Source organism: Coturnix japonica, chromosome 1 (genome assembly GCF_001577835.2).
Source record: "Coturnix japonica isolate 7356 chromosome 1, Coturnix japonica 2.1, whole genome shotgun sequence".
In the NCBI taxonomy this organism is placed as follows: Eukaryota; Metazoa; Chordata; class Aves; order Galliformes; family Phasianidae; genus Coturnix; species Coturnix japonica.
In genome coordinates, this window is record NC_029516.1 from 64,992,075 (window position 1) to 65,009,483 (window position 17,409).

The 17,409-nt window shown below is 36.3% G+C and overlaps 1 protein-coding gene across 1 annotated transcript in view; it reads left to right on the forward strand.

The window, feature by feature from the left end:
• ATXN10 (ataxin 10) overlaps positions 1 to 15,891 on the forward strand; it is a 91,791-nt gene extending 75,900 nt beyond the window's left edge. Inside the window, exons 10-11 of the mRNA XM_015870548.2 lie at positions 398 to 461; positions 15,704 to 15,891. Of these exons, the coding sequence (XP_015726034.2) occupies positions 398 to 461; positions 15,704 to 15,891 (252 nt within the window). The remainder of the gene's footprint in view (positions 1 to 397; positions 462 to 15,703) is intronic.
• The last annotated feature ends 1,518 nt before the right edge of the window (positions 15,892 to 17,409 follow it).

A 17,409-nucleotide genomic window follows, 5' to 3' on the forward strand; every position in this document is an offset into this window, starting at 1 on the left:
ATGAGCAAGACAAGCTAGCTAGCAGTCGTGTGCGCATTTGTGTTTTATAACATTTTTCCTATTTTTTTTCCACCCAGTAGCTTTCATTTTTCTTCCAGAAAGCAAACATTGCCTGTCAGTAAGTATAGATTCCCTGGCTCAGCATAAGTCTATGACATAGAACTTGGATGGTAAAATACCTCAGTCCGAAATGTGGTAGATGAAAGAGGAATATTAAATTAATGTCTGCTTTTATTTCTGTTGTGTTATGCTTAACGCCAATGATGCCATCATCACGTCTACATTTTTTCTTTTCTTTTTTTTTTTTTTCCTTTTCTTTTTTTTTTTTTTTCCCTGCATGGAATATCATTAGTATTGTTGATCAATCTGTTAATTTAAGCTTTTGGGTTTGTTTTAGGTTTACGAGTTGGATGGCATCCCACTGATTCTAGACAACTGCAGCATCGATGACAACAATCCTTGTATCCTTTATGGAAGAAATCTAGTCTATTATATACAACACATTTTAGAAAAGTTAAAGAAAGAAGGTGAAGAGTTAAATGTAAGCATGTCAACACTGCTTTCACTCAGTATCTAAGTCTTACTAACCTCAGTAATTTCTAGCTTGTTTTTAAATGCTCTGTTCAGAAGCGATGAATTCATGAAGATGCTTTTATGAACTGGACATTAAGTGAGTTGGAATATAGTTGTAGTCTGCTTCTTAAAATAGTAAATATTACTGTTTTACAGATGTAAATTCAGACAGCTGACTGTGATAGAAATCTGAATTAAGAATACATTTGATTGTTGTGTCCAATCTGAGCTCGTTTCAACTGAAATCTATTCAGTAAGCTATAGTAAGTCAGTTCACTTATTAAATCTGACTGTGCTGGAAAGCACAACTTTTGGAATCTTTCTATGACTAATTTTTCATTCTAGCTGTTAGAAAAAGAGGATAAATTTGAGGCCTTCAAAGAGTAGAACTGTAATTTACAGTCTTGAGTGAAAAGAAAATAAAATGCCGTGGGAGCTTTTACTACATTGTCAAACTTCTTACAACTTCTGGTACAAGCCAGCATTTTATGGCTGAACTATAAACTTCTTACCAGGCGTTAAAACTTTGCTTAATTGGTTTTAACAGCTTACTAAACGTGGTGACACATCTTAATATGAGCTTTCATCACTGATCCATAGCATACAATTTACAGGTATGTGAAAATGTAGTAGCTCTTGAGCAGAGTTGAGACTAGCCTGCTGTGACAAAGTTTGCTTTGTCAGCTTTTGGAGAACAGTTTCTAGCTACTGCATTTATTGTTTTGGCATGAAGTTATTCCAAACAATGCTGGGCTGCTTAAAGTTATTGCTTCCCTACTTCAATTCTGCCTCTTGGCATTCCTTGTCTGTTGTGTACTGAGCTGTCTGTATCCAACTAAGCTGTTATCTGCTTCTTAGAACGTTTAGATTCTTCAGACACCATAAACCAAGGCCTCAGTAGCATGTAGGTGTCTACCTCCATTGCATTTCATAGCATCCTTCTGAAGAGATTTGACTGATTCCCATCTCTCTCTTCCAGGCACCCAGTTCTGCCAAGCAACTCCATTTGGAACAAATCCATTTTGTGGTGCCTGTGAAACAGAACAGTGCTCTTACTGATTTGAAAGCCTACTTGCTTAAAATTGAAACATCTTAAGCCCACATTTTAATTTTGTAATCCAGAGTGAATGTATTTTGTCTCTTCTCAAGGAATATTTCTTAAAAGAAAGTATATGGACATCTCTCGAGCTAAATGTTGAGGGAGTTGCTGAAAATTCAGTACAATCACTCGCCTGCCAAGAGGATGTAGAATGCTGCAAGGGGAATCATTCTGTAGCTCTTCAACATGGGTTTCTTTAGGAAGTCATTTCCAGAAACTTTATATTATTTTTTTCCTAGTACCTTTTTTTTGTGGTTTCAGGCTGTGTTGTTGTTTGTGTTTCCTTTTGTAAGATGTCTGGAAAAGCTTCAGCCATTTTCCTTCAATATAAGAGCACCTTGTATTTCCTCCTAAAGCTCTGCATAGATGCACATTTTCATTTGAGCTTTGTCAGTTTTGGAGACATCCAAGCTCAACAGCTAAGATGCTGTTAGATTTTCTACATAAAACAAAGTAAATGCACTTATTTTGAAGATTTTATTGAGTTCTGCCTTCAAGTCATACCTACAAACTCTTCTAAAGGAAGACGTAATTGTGGTAAAAGTGATATGATGCTTTTCTGGGTAAAAACAAAATCGTTTTCCTACAGCCTGCAGCTCATCGGGAAAAGGTGAACTGCTATGTTAGATCTTAAGAGCCCTTTATTACTTCTGAGAGGAGAAATCTTATTTAATAATCTTTTTATTTGTTGCTTGTGGAAGCACAATGAAAGAGGAAATGGATCTGCTCTTATCTTAAAATAAATTCCTATGTAAACCTGTCATTACTATAAAATTGCATCCTTTGAGTTCTTGAACGACTTTGTAATGTGCATAGAAATACTAGGAAGTTCATTACTTATGAAATTGCTAGCTGAAGTTCAGCTGGTATGTTTGAGTTACTTCAGCTTTGTTTTTCAATTTGAATTCATATTTTGGTGATTAGAATAAAATGTCTTTTATTCTGCTCCCTTTAGCTATCGTCTTCCTCATATCTGACAGATACTAGTATCAGATAAGGGCCCCTCTTTCCATCCTCATCTTCTACCTTTTTGTCATCTCTTACTGCTCCTTCCAGCTTCATTTCTTGTCCTTTCAAAGGTACCAGTTGCTTAGTGCAAACAAAAGGAAGGAGGCTAGCTCATTCTGATCAAAGTATTGTTGATCCTCAACATCCAAAAATAGATGTTTATTACTGAAATCATTTCAGTTTATCTTAACTAACTGTGGCACTCTCTGAAAGTTGTTCTCTGTGTTTCTCATCTTCCTGACATTTAGGCTTATTCGGGAGTAGTACATAGACATGCATCTTCCTTTTTAAAATTAACTACCCTTTAAAATATTTATTGCAAATTAAGGAGTAATCAATGCATTCAGAACACTACAATGTAGTAACTGCTGGTTCGTGGTAAAATTGTAAGATGAGAAGTGAAATGCAGTTTTGAAGATATAATATTTTAATCAGTTGGGGTTGCCTACCAGTCTTAAAGTTATGAGATTCCTTTAGTCGGTTCTCAATACATTGATTTTGTGACAGAAGTTAATTGGAATTGATCTTCTGTAGGTGTCTGTGATATGTTAACCCTAATCGGGCATGTTTTTCTGTTAGTCAAAGTGCAGTTATACTTGGGGGGAAAAAAAGATATTGTTGTGTGGTATGTGCACACACGTAATTTTACATGTATGAGTAAAAACCCAGCTGACTTCGTTTTAGCAATAAAAATATTCAGCATTAGTGAAAGGGGAACTGGTGGCTACTGTGGATATCCATATACAGTCTTTAGTCCTTAGTCTGAGTAATTTGAATTGTGGATGAAAATGTAGCAAAAGAAGTTAATTTTCAGATTCTCCTTCCATAAGCGTTAGTCTGACATTTATATTTAATCTGAAAGTATGTAAGAGGTAGATAAAAAATACTTCTGATCTGACGACAGCAACAGATACAATTGTGGTTCGTGAAACTTTTAGCTAAAACTAGAAGAAATCCAGTTGCTATGGTTTACAGCAATGGTCATTTGTTTTTGTGAGTTGCCAGCAAAAACTTTAGAGGGAGCTGACAGGCATTTTATTTCTGAGTTACAGAGTACAACTTAAAGCAAGCCACTTACAGTGAAAAAGCCTCACTGCTGAATAGAAACCAGCAGAAAGCAAAAACAGTAGTGCAAGTTGACTTTTTAGAGTAAACCACGATATAGTTGGGCATTTTCATGTAAATTTGGCTATCCCTTTTTGTCTGTGAAGAGACAGCATAATATTATATTGGTAATAGTTATCCTTCTTTGGAAAGGTTGGTTTAGGCACTGCCTCTGCATTCAGCATTTTAAGGTGAACTATTCGACTGTATTTTCATGAGCATACATAAAACAACATTGTTTCAATGGATATGGTCCTTGCAAAAGAACTCAACTACTGATGAAAACTCTCCACAGCCTTTATAGTTCGGTCCACTTGGAAGAAATTTCCCTTGTCCTCATCCTTTGGTGCATAAGTCTGAAGTCTGTTTGGGCTAGAAAGAACTGTGGCAGAGGGCATCAGTTTTCCGTTATCACAGGCTGCTGCTGCTGCAACCCTGATCCTCAGATACTGAACACTATGAGAAATTTAATTGCTCTAAACCAGTGCTGGTTGTCACGGTGACTTTAACAGAAAGGTAGCGACTCAGTTTTTGGTGTCCCCACAGTAGCTGAGGGGCTATAGATTGGCAATGGGGAAGAAAAAAAAAAAATGGGACTTGTCAGCACAGTTGAAGAGCAGAAACTTGTTTACCTGGAACTTGTCAAGCAAGAAGAAATTACTGTAGTGGCTCACTCTGGTTCAATCCGATTGAACTCCCATGTGCTGACAATTCTTTTTTAAATCCTCAGAAAGCATGGAGAATTTGTGGTTAATGGCATATACGAAATCTTCAGTTTCCTTTCTGTATCTTATATTGAGATTAACTGGTCAGAGTAGAAGCATGAACAGGTGCAAGTATGGTTTAGTTGCTGAGAAAGTACAGTCTCTGAGACGGGCTTATTTCTTTCACCTTGATCAGCAGACCTCATCATATTCCTGCAAGTAGCTGTGAATTCTTTGTAGCTATATTTTGTTAATAATGGAGCTAATTTTGTAACTAATGGAGCCTACGGGGTCTACATGGTTCACAAGGGAATCCTGTAGTGTTGTATGATAATGGATTCTCTAGCAGCTATAGTGGGCCCACTTTGTAAATGATTCCCAAGAGGCTTCAAACTTCTCATGATGAAAGGAAAAATGAAACTATTCCACAATTATGCTTTTGGTTTTAGTTGTGAAGGTCATCTGCCCACCAGTGCCTATTTATGTCACTATGCATGTGGGGATCTTTACGCTTATGAAATGAGCATTACAAGTAGCTGGTCTTGTTCTTACAGAAGTGCTAGGGACCTAAAGAATTGTGGATTCCATAGTAAGTAGAGCGTTGTATAATGGCTGTTTTTTCTTAATAGGATGTTGAGTGAAGTGTCCAAAGTGGGACTTACATAAAAAGGCAAGATCAAGGTTGTGGTCCCTGTTGACAAAGGCACAGGAGGCATTTGTGTAAATTAATCCTACTTTGAATCACTCTTGACATTGGCTTCCCACCTGAAGAGTTGGAATGTAACTTCCATGTCTTAACCAATTGTTTATCTTCTCTGTATTTTGAAAATTCTTTGGAACAGAACCCACCTAGAGGTAATAAAAGAGCCAAGAAAAAAAAAATACTTAATCTTTATATTTGGTTGATTTAATTTCTGACTCAGAGTGCACTTCTGAAACATTTATTTTGTCAGAGGAAAAATGTCTATTTCAGAATGAGAACAATGAATGTAGGGTTTGCTTGTAAGATGTTCTACATCAGTTGGCTGGATTAGTAATAAAGTTTTGTTTTTTGTTTTTTTGTTTTTTGTTTTTTAATGCAAAGTTCTCTTTAATATTAAAGACCATAGGAGGAATGCGGTGTGCAGCTCATAGAGAGACTGGCTGGGAAATGAAAGTTCTGTCTTCTCTTTTTCTCAGCTTCTTGATTTGGGAAGAAAACTGGGAGTTATGCTTTTGGTATCAAATTTCTAGATACATTTCATATATAACATGACTTTATTGAGTTCTTTAGAGCACATAAAGGTACTTTCCTGGTAAATGAAATTGATGCTCCTTTGTGATGTCTTAATTAGTTCACAGTTGCCAAGCACACTGAGGTTTTTGGCTAACACACAACTCTAAAAAAATCCCCAAACTCTCAGAATTAATTTATAGAGGTTTTTCTTTGAGAACTGTTAATAGATTAAATTTGTTTGGCCATTTATCAGTGGCATATTTCAAATTGCTGATTCCTTAATGATTCCTAAATGATTTGTGAGAATACTTGAATTCAGATTTCACAGGGAAGTTAGTATTAGTTTTCTTGAGGATACATAAAATACTAAAGCATATTTGACAGCATGTAAATATGAAGTCTGTTCTTTAGTATATGACTTCAACCCAGTTTCAGCAAATGACAACTGTCATCAATAATAAATGTGTACTGGAGAATGTTTAGCAGAGCTGTACAGAATGACTCTCTCAAGTGTCACATTACAATATTTCTAATCCCTTGAAAAGAGTAATCTCTGCAAGCACCAATTCATGCATGTAAAAGTAAAGAATTAAAGTTAATAATTCTATTTCCAAACAAAATTTTGTCATATTTATCCTCTGTCTTAATCTTCTTGGTGGACTGAAATCCATGACAGCCTTGAGTTTTTGAAAGAAAGCAGATCTTTAGAGCACTAAATAAATAAATAAATGCATAAATGTTCATTCACAGAATCACAGAACCGTAGGGGTTGGAAGGGACCTCTAGAGATCATTGAGTCCAACCCCCCTGCCAAAGCAGGTTCCCTACACCACGTTGCACAGGTAGGCATCCAGGCGGGTCTTGAATATCTCCAGAGAAGGAGACTCCACCACCTCCCTGGGCAGCCTGTTCCAGTGCTCCGTCACCCTCACTGAAAGGAAGTTCTTGTGCACATTCGTGCAGAACTTCCTATGCTCCAGTTTCTGGCCATTTCCCCTTGTCCTGTCTCCAAACACTGCTGAAGAGTCTCACCTCGCCACTTTGCCCCCCACACCTCAGATATTTATAGCTATTATAGCTATAGTTACTGTTTTTATAGCTCAAACAACTCAATTTTTCTGTACACTTTTAAAAAATGACCTGGGTTGAGACAGAGCACTAGAAATTTGAGACCCAAAGGAGGTTTTGTTTTGTTCTGTTTGTTTGTTTAAGTAAATCTAAGAAATTATCAGAAATATTGTTGAGAATGGAATGCCTCCAACAACTGCCTTATAGTATTTCAGTCCTTCTTCTTGATGTTGTTTTTTGCATGCCTCCAAAAAAATATTCAGATGCAATATGGCTAATGCTCTGCATAATATCTTTATTCTGACATTTTTCTGTTGTTCCACTATCTGTCACTCCTGTTAAAACAGTCTGTAATTTCAGCTGGTGAATGCACTGTCTTATGTACCTCCTTCCTGATCCTTTAATCTTTTTCCTTCTCTTCCCTGGATCTTTGTTCTTTCAATTTCCAAAATGTTTTACAAAATCCAGCCTTTGCTTTCTGTCTCACTAAGAGTATATTTGCAGTCCCCCACTTACCCTGTTTATTTGTTCTTTTCCCTTAGTGTTCTGTGATTCTTCAAGGAAATGCAGACATTTCCTGAGGTCGCAGCAGGTGTAATGGTAGCCAGTGTCTATCTGCCAAACATGATGAAAAAAGCTTACCTAGTTGTAATTCAGTTACATCTTTCAAAACACCCGTTTATTTGACTGATGTTATTTTTAGATGCACACTGGATGTCATCTAATATCTACGAAACTGGAAGAGGAGTTTCATTTACGTTAGTTGTTTGGTTTGTCATAAAGTGACATTTGAAATTACTGAAAACACTGGGATGTGAGTTAGGCCACCTGCATTATTCAGAAGCCCTAATTCAATAAAATACTTGAGTACTGTGCTGAAAGGGGAGCAGGCATACAGATCTTTGTTGAATCTGCACATGCAGTGGAATCTGTCTTCCAGATAGAAAAGGCTTCTATCCAAATTGTGATTCTGCTTATCTCATTATCTTAGTTTTCAGAAATATAGTTATCTTGACTGCATTTCATGTGTTAAGATGCTTTTTTCCAGTCTAGTGCAAGATTGTTTGAAGTGCTATTTGATCTCTTTAATTTCCATTTTATAAGGGTTTTAGAAAAGCTGTTTATTTCAAGCTGTTTAAAGCTGTGTTCATAGAGATGTGCGTGAATATATTTCTGTGTATAGGTGGAGCTTATTTCTTTGTATGTCTAAGGATGTTTACAATGACTGTAGTCTTCTTGAGATCTATTGAGTTTGTTAAAACAATTACCATCCACCTGTGCTTCAGTGCTTTAAGCCTCAATGTTTGCAGTAAGTTTTAGTAGAATTTGACACACGAGTTTCAACTTAATGGGATTTTACTTTTTTTTTTTTTTTTTTTTTTCTGTACCAGGGAAAAAGAAAGGCAGACTAAGGCATTTTAACTATAGTGAATTAGCTTGAACTTTGAGTGTGATTATTTCTGTTTTAAAACAGGTGATTTAAAGTTACTCATATATTATGAGTTTCTACTAAAAACATGTCATAATGTTTTAAAAAATGGGCAATGTAAGCAGCGAAAATGAATGTGTCACATTCATGGTCTTAAGCTACTATCGCAAGACTGAGTATAGGAAAAAGTGTAACAAAGTAGAGGTTATGGCTTAAATTTAAAAAAAAAAAAAAAGTTTTGTGTAAGACATTAAAATAATATAAAAACATACTCTGATGTAAATAAGTATGTAACATGGCTTTAGTAGCTCCATAGTACTTGACAGAAATAGTGTTTTATTTTTTTAGTGTATTGAAGTATGTTGGCATTCAACTTTTAAGTCCTGCAGAGAATGAAAGGAGCCACACAGAATATATATATATATATATATATATAGGCAGCTAAGATATATTGAACTTTTCAGTGGTATTTTGTATGATCTGTTAACCTAGAAATACAAGTGAAACAGTATACAAGTGAAAAAAAAATCTATATAATGATTCTAGTAAGTCAAATTACTTACGTACAGCAATTTAATGAATATTGGGTACCAACTATCTGGCCATCATTGATGTTTGCTGTGCATAGCTAAAAGCAGACAAGCAAGCCCTGAAAGAAAGAGCCTCAGAATCTGGATCCATCCATTGTATAGTTAAGTAGTGCTGGACAAAATATTTCCAAATAACATGGAGAGCTAAGACTATTTCTGAGGGCAATGCAATAGGGCACCTGTAGGTTTAGTTCATACTAAAGATCTGTACTGTTTGCCGTGATCAAGATCTGTGTTTTATTTATTTTTTCTTTTCCAAATCTATAATAAAAATTAGTGTTTGGGGAAAAAAAAACTGAACTACAAAGAAATCTCAAACTGTAATGCATGAAAAGATTTAGCCAGTGGAATATTAAGGATTCAGCGAAATCTCCCTGTTAATACTGGATATCTTTCATATGAAACGTCTTATGAATCAAACTGAATTGACAGGCTCGATTTCACGAGTGCCTTAAATTTCAGTGGTCTGTATTCTTTGCAGAAGAGTGGAACAAAAGATTAATAGTTGTTCATTCTGGTCTTAAATTGTTGGCCGTAGATGTTTAGTTGGGTTAAATTTCACTGGAAGTTGCAGAGGCGATACAACATGCCTATGTACGTATTATACACCGTGCATCAGCTCAATTTTAAAGGAAACTGTATATCACAAGGAATATTTTAAGAAACAGCTAACAGGTAGGATGTTTGGAAACTGGTAGATGTATAGGAAACTATAAGAAGACAGTGTTGGGTGAAGGAAGAAATAACTGCTGGAAGGCAGTCTGCAATCATTTTCTACTGCAGATATTTCATAATTTCTTTAGACTGCGAATTACACAGTCCTAATATTGAAACTATTTAATTACTTCAAACAAGGTAGTTTGGCCCATCTGAAATTGGACCATTTGAGATCTTGCTCTGGCAAAGCAACATTATTCTGTGGAGAGGAATTCTAACTGTAAACCCTAGCTCAGATTTTTGTGGGTAGGCTTCCTTTCTTAGTCAGAATACCTCGTGGAGGTGTATTTGGGCTTGGAGTGCTTGTACCTCTCTGCTCATTCCCTCCCACTGAGGAGGAGGAGAAGGGCAAGGCTGTCTGCAGGCACCTTAGTAGTGCATTTCCAGCGAAGCTTTGCTGCCACATAGTGGTCAAGATTGAAGCTGGCTTGGAGGTGGATGGTCCAACTCTCCTACTGACCTATGAGCAAATGAGAGTTGCAGTGAAATTGAACCTCTGTTTTCAGTTCCCCGATGTTATAGATAAGGAATAAATGCTTCTTACAGTAACCAGTGTACCTTTGAGGCTTCTATTTGAGATGAGTTTGATTGTACTCTCTGTAAGAGCCAAGTGAAGCAGGGTGTAGGGAAGGAAATTCCTGGCTGATACGGCACTGCCTGTTTCCAGCTTTTGAACTCAGAATGTGGCAACTGCAGGCATGGATGGTGGTGACTGCTGTGGAATCTGCTAAGTAAAAATACAACAACCAAAATATTTTAGGCTTTTTTATTGTAGCTTCTAGTCAGAGTATTCCTAGTTTGCATAGACTGAATTCCTAAACTTTTCTGATGGTGATAATCAAATGTCAGGAATAAATGGAATAACAAACATGTGTTCTAAAAATACTATATAACTTCTTCAAAATAAGTATGTTAATGTGGTATCTTTGATCTTTATGTTTTCCGTGATTACTTTTTTCAGGTAATGTCTTAAACTGGCATAAAACATATTTACAGATCAAGGAGGAGTTTTAAAGAATTGCTGTCATTTTCTACAGTTTTTAGTACTAAAAAACAAAACAAAACAAAAAACAACAACAACAACAAAACCACACACACACAAAAAAAAAGACTAAAATCCCCAATAGGAAGAGACTTGTATCACTTTGTAAGTGATTTGTCTGACAGTGAGGAACGAAAATCATGACTATCTACTACATGTGGTCAATCATGGCACATCACCAACTTGTTAATCATGAACTGTGATTAACAGTGCCAGTAGCTGTCTAGAATGGTGAGAAAAATTGTTTTGAACTTGCTATGGTATGAAAGTATTTTAAATGACTTCAAAGACTTAAAAGGAAGATCTTTTTATTTCTTGCCAGTGTGGTCCAGTCAGGTCCATAAGTGGAAGTGATTCTTGTAATTTAACACTTCAGTATTTCATTCTTGTCTGTAAAAGCTGTATCGAGAATTGGATTGTGTGCTGAAGACTGGAAAGAAATATATTTAGCAAGGACTGTGTTTTGATTATCTTTGTTTTCCAGTCCTACAGACCTGTTCCAGAAAAGGTCTTCGAGAAGAAGGACAGCTTTAGCTATTGCATAAAAAGTCAGTTTGATTATGATTCCGAATTGTGTGGGTTGTCAGTCTTGATAATGTTTTGCATCTCTTCCTATATTTGGCTTGGATTAAGTTAATGTTTAAGTAGTCAGGAAAAAAAAAAAAAAAAAAAAATCTGAATTAAATGAGTTAATGAAATCAGACATGGAATATCATCTTTTTCTCATTTGAACAAATGACGGTTATGGAAGAGTTTCCAAAGCAGCTGTTTAAGTATAGAAAAGCTAATGTTATGCAGGTAATTGTGAAACTGAAACAAACAAAAGTATCTGAACTATGTAGCATATCAAACTCTCCACCAACTATGTTACATTTAGAAATTCTCAGAAATAATAAACATCAAGAGAACTTAAGAAGAACAAAGTACATATTTGTCTCCTTGCCCCCATTCTTTAATGTCTTGTATCAGTTAATACTGAACTTGCTTAAGAACTTATTACCTGCCTTTTTCAAGCAAAGGACTTTCAGCATTACTTGTGCATTCATGTTTATCTACCAGGTCAGATTCAAAACTCATTAATAATTATGAATGCTCTTTTTCACCTGTAGACTCCAAACTGTTTTACAGAACAATTCATAGAGGTCACAGAATCACAGAATTGCAGGAGTTGGAAGGGACCTCAATAGATCATCGAGTCCAGCCTCCCTACTAAAGCAAGTACCCTACAAAAGGTTGTAGTGGTAGGCATCCAGATGGATCTTGATTATTTCCATAGGAGACTCCTATGGAAATGCCTCTCTGGGCAACCCTTAATGTACGGAAGTTCTTCCACATGTTAGTAGAGAACTTCCTATGTTCAACTTAGAGGCCATTACTCATTCTCCTGCTGGTATGCAGCACCAAGATTCCCCCTCCTGGTAACCTTCTCTTCCAATTACTTGGAGAGTGTATACAAAACATATTGTTCCATTACCTTTCCAGGAACAGAGGTGAGGTCCTGAAGGTTACAACAAACTTAGCAAATTTGAGCACCTGAGATGAGAATGAAAAGATGGAGTTGTTTTGGGGTTTTTTTTTCTTTCTTTTTTTTTTAATAAGTCCCCTTCTCCAGTAATGCTTCACAACAAGGTATTGATTAGTGGCTCCTGACAGCAAACAATTGTATTTTCATGTGGCAGTAAACACCTAATCAGTCACTATTTTATTGCTAGCACTAGGTTTCTCTTGCAGTCTGTTGTAGCATAACTACAGAGTCCATCTGAAAATAAAGAGTAGGGTTATGAAAAGTTCCCTTTGTGATCAACAGCAAAACTACTACAGAATTCTTGTGGCATAGTTTTTGTATTTGTTAATTCCAGATAGGAACACTTTTCATTCTTTAGGGCAGACACCTTTTCTTTCTGCCTCCATGCCTCCTCCCTGCCAGTTGAAGTTATGACCCAGAGGAGACTGGATGGTTCATTTTAAATTGCTGTTTGAAGATTTGTTGCACAAATGTGGAACACAGAACAAGTTGGTTTTGTATTGTTTGTATAAGTAAAAGTAATTTAGGAACCATGCAGCATACAGTACTAAACTGCACTGGAAAAGAATTTCTGTAAATGTGTATAAATGTTTGTGTCTAGTAGTGAAACTCCTGTAAAAATGAAATTAAATTATAATTTCTTCTATATGCCCTCTCCACTGCAATAGAGAGATGTAGTCTTCACTTCCATTTCTGTAATGTTAATTTAAGACTGCAGTATGTTCTGCTGGAAGGATTTAGACAGCATTACTCCAGTCAGATCTACAGTGCTTGCTACATTTCTTTTATGCTGTATCACAACAAACAGGCTCATGCTGCTATTTGTAGTAACTATGGAAACTTTAGAAGCTCTCTTTCTAAAGCTGAGCTTACAATAAAGTGCTTAAAGTGTTGGTAGGATTAGAGATTCTAGAATATGTTTAATTTTCTCTGTGTGTCTCTATTTTTGGAGAGGAGCAAGAGGGTAATGTGAATATTAACTGGCGACTAGCTTTAATCTCTGCTGACACTTAAGACTGTCTAGTTTTGCACACAGCCATCCAAAGGTCTTAGCCTCACACAGCATGCGAACAAGGGAAATCATGCATATTCATGACTGAATTTACAATGGAAAACCTGTATACAGAAAAGAGTTCTTGAATGAGTGAAAAAACGTCATTGAAACCATTTTGCAGCTTCAGCTACAGTAGTCAATAATGATAAATGCCATAATGCTGATGGAGTTCATAAAATAATGGGGATGTCTTAGATATTATCTAAGCATGAATGGATATGATAATAGGAAAACATCATTTGCTGTGGATTTTAGCAGTGCAGCAGGAGTATTCCCAAGACAAATTAAAAAATAAAGTAAATGAAATAAAAGAATACTTTTTTATTTTCTGGGAGGCTCTTTGCATGATTGAAAACTATCAGTCTTTGAATTTTATCTTTTTTTTTTTTCTTTTAGGAGATGATATTTTCTTATGCAATTGAAATTCAGTCTTGTGTTTTAGGAATGCCAGAGAATTCTGCACCTTCTCCTAGGAGAAGAGCTATGGGGGTGACAGCATTTTTCTCTAATCCATTGGAAGAACTTCATGTTACTTTCTGTCACCCATTAAATGCCCTAAATCAGACCTAGGAAAAACCTGCTAGGTCTCAGCCTCTTTCCGTGTGTTTATTCATCTCCATTCATTGCATGCTTCAGCATTCTGAAATTTGTTCTCTCAATTTGAGCTGGTTAAGGAGATTCTGCTTCCATATGACTTGATTTTTTCCATATTTTGTTATTTTTTAAAAAAATACACCAATTTACTCTTAGTGGAAATAATCACTTCATCTCACTTACGTACGTATTCTGGCGCTTGTTGTTTCATTTAACCTTAGTAGTGATATACTGTCAGAAGACAATACATCGATGCTCTGTCAGATTCACCTTTTCAGGTTTTCATGTGAAATCTGATTTTATTTCCTTCTGCGTTTCTTTTCTTTGTCTTTACCCCACTTGGATCCAACCTTTGGCCAGAATTTTTTAAATGACAGAGATGTGCAACGTGTTCCCTGACAGTCTGAAAAACTGTTGGAAAAAAGAACTGCTATACTTATTACTGCTTTGCCACTTTTGATTTCCAGGTTTGCACTGCATGAATTTTTAAGTAAATATAAATTACTATTAAAGGGCATCAGACTTTCACTAATGCATGCCGCTGCAGGATTGTTCCCTAGCATGTATGTTTCCTCTGATGTTTGGCCAATATACTCTTCATTTAAACATTTCTCTCTGCTGAGGATTCCCTGTGGACCTTTTATTTCAGTCTGTTCTTTTTTGGCATTTAACTATTTCTGTGGTTAGGAGGACGCAGGATTGGGGTGGGCACAACATTGAGTGGAAGATACATACAGAAGATGTTAAGACTATTATAAGAATACACGTGCAGCAGCTGCTGCAGAAATAGCAGATTTTCCAAATGTTGTCATGATAGACTGTGTAACAATGTCCAATTTGCATATTTTATTCTTTTGGCTGAGATTCCCATCTCCCCTCATTGATTTTCCTCTCCGGTCACCCCCTGGCAAATGCCCATAAAAGCACTATCTCATCTCTCTGCTTAGACACTGTCCAGCCCAAAACACATCAATGAGATGAGTAAATTATGCATATTCTTCTACTGGATGTGAAGCTACATGCAGTAAATAATTGGTGCCCTGAAGGCAAACCACTTTTGTGTGATGCAGAATTGCTCGCCTCCCGTATGGGTAACTTGGGAAAGATTATATCATCACATAGCTCTTCAGCTGCAGAATTAGGGCTAACAACTCTGACACTTCATAAAATGAGCACTGTAGTTCACTTGGAAAATGCCTGACTGATAATCCTGGGAGTTAATATCCCTTGTCTGTGTCCCTGAAGTATGCCTCAATCCTGGCCTCAAGGGACCACCTTAGGTGAATAAGTTGCAGCTTGTGCCCATTTAAACATGAGCAGGAACTACCTACTGGTGATCATCGTGTCTTTTATGTTGGCAAGGTTGTAAAAGCATCCAGGCACAAAGAACTGAATCGAGATTACTTTAAAGGTTAAATATTTAAAGTGTCTCCCACATTCTTTGTGCTGTTTTTAGTTGTTAGCATGAACGTGTTTCTCTTTAACTACATTTCTTTAACGTTTGCAGTGAAAGTAATCAGTCATCTTCTTGCTTGTACCTGTACAGATCATGTTGTGTGCCAGTTCTTGGATGTGCAGTGTTGAGATGTTAGGACTGTAAGCACAGTGAATGATTTTATCTTTTATTTTAATCTTATTAAGAATTTTATTAGCACAGTTAATTAACTGTTGTTCTATTTTTTTAAATGTCCTTTTAATTCCTCCAGTTTGTGTTCTTATTTTTATTTTTATTTTTATTCAAGGTAAAACCTAGTAATCTTGACTGAAGTTAATGGATGTAGCTCATTTAAACGTAGATTACTTCTTATGCAAGTCTTTTAGGTTCAGAGACATAATCTGTAAGTATCTTACTTTTTCAAACCCTGGATTTCTTCTGTTTTTCTGGGTTTCGGGGAATGGGGGGAAACATGTTAACAAAATGAAAAAAGAAAAAAAAAAATAAAAATGCACAAAAAAATGTTCCTTAACTCTATTCAACAGTTCTGAACCAGTGGGCAGTATACGCTATCCGAAATCTCACTGAACAAAATGAGAGAAACCAAGAGCTTATTGCGCAGATGGAGGAGAAAGGGCTGGCAGATAATTCTGCCCTTGAGAGTATGGGTTTACAGATAGAGAAACAAGATGAGAAGTTAATTCTGAGATCTGCCCAAAAAAAGCCTTCATGAACAAAAAAAAAGTAAGAACAGTTGATTCATTAAAAGAGGATTTCTCCTTTAAAATGTTTTCCCTGCTGAGACAATCAAGACTTCTTCAATTTTAGTTCCAGTTGGCTGAATGAGTTCTGTTCATTCTTGGAGAAAGTGCCATACAATTGCTCTCCCTTCCTGTTGTAAACAAAGAGATACATCTGCTTTTTCTAAATACCTAGATAGATGAACTTATGGAAAAAAATCCTTCTTTTTCATATGGTTGAAATGTCATTACTTTCCTGTTTCATTAGTACAAAGATGACCTACTGAGTTAGAATTTCCTTTGCTATGTCTGAGGGAAACTATCATTAAAAACACAACTAAAATAACTGCTTTGCAATTTGCCCTCTATATTTACAAGATCTGTGCTGAATCAGGGCAAAACAATGAAAGTTGTTTGTTTTCTCCTATGATGCTTAAATAACTGTACTTAGATAAAGAACAGTGGAATGTTGGATGTACCTAAATATTTAATGAATTAAACAAAACATGCCTTCAGCATATTAAATTGTTAGTAAATTGTTTTTTCTGCCTTGATACCTTTCAGTCTTTGTGACAAGTATATTAAAAACAAAGCTGAAGCTGTTGTGGCAACAGATGCTACATTCCTTTGCACTGGGGCATGTCTCTGTTTTGGAGACTTTGGTGTTTGTTTGAATTTTATTTGTTCCTTTGGATGGTAAGTCAGCCCACTTTCCTTTTATTTTGCACTTCTCATGGGTTTTCTGAACTCTGGCAGACTGCTGAAGAGGTAGTTTCTCACTGTGATTAATTCTAGCAGATTCTTTTCACCCCTCTGCCTTTCCAAAACATTGACAAAACTCATTTCCAGTTAATTAATTCAAGAGAGGCAGAAGAATGGAGGGCCCTGCCTCTTCATTTTGGGTACCCTCCTATATAGTTGTTGGACCCTGCCACTGTGGAATGTGGCATGAATGAGATGGGGGTTGAGAAGGGGGGCTGAGAAAGGGGAGGATTGGGGGGTGGTGTGGGAGGGGGTTGGGGGTGGTAGTTACGGTTAACACTCTGTTTGCCATACCTTGCCCTGGTATTGAAGATACGTAGTCCTCCACGTATCAACCAAGTAAGAATCACAACTGAATGTACTAGCTCTTGTGTATCATTGCTTTCATTTGGTTGTCTTCAGTCCAAAGTGAAAGGTCTCAGTAAAGTTAAATTGTTTATGTTTTTGTAATTTAATCATATTCTGAACTGGAAAGGTAAGGCTATGTCCTGAAACAACTTGTAGCTTGCACTGGGCCATGTGCATCAGCTTCACTTCTCAAGTCCAGTGTTGTACTTAAAAATAGAAAGGAGAAAAACAAAAAAGTACGAAGTACTTTGAACTCAGGGGAATGTATTTTGCTGCTTAAAACCAATAAGGAGTTTAGCCAGATTACTAAGATCTTCTCCATTTTACTGTAAGACTTCGATGTCATTCATTCTGAGTAGATGAAACTATGAACTTGATCTAGTGAGATTTTAGTCACATTT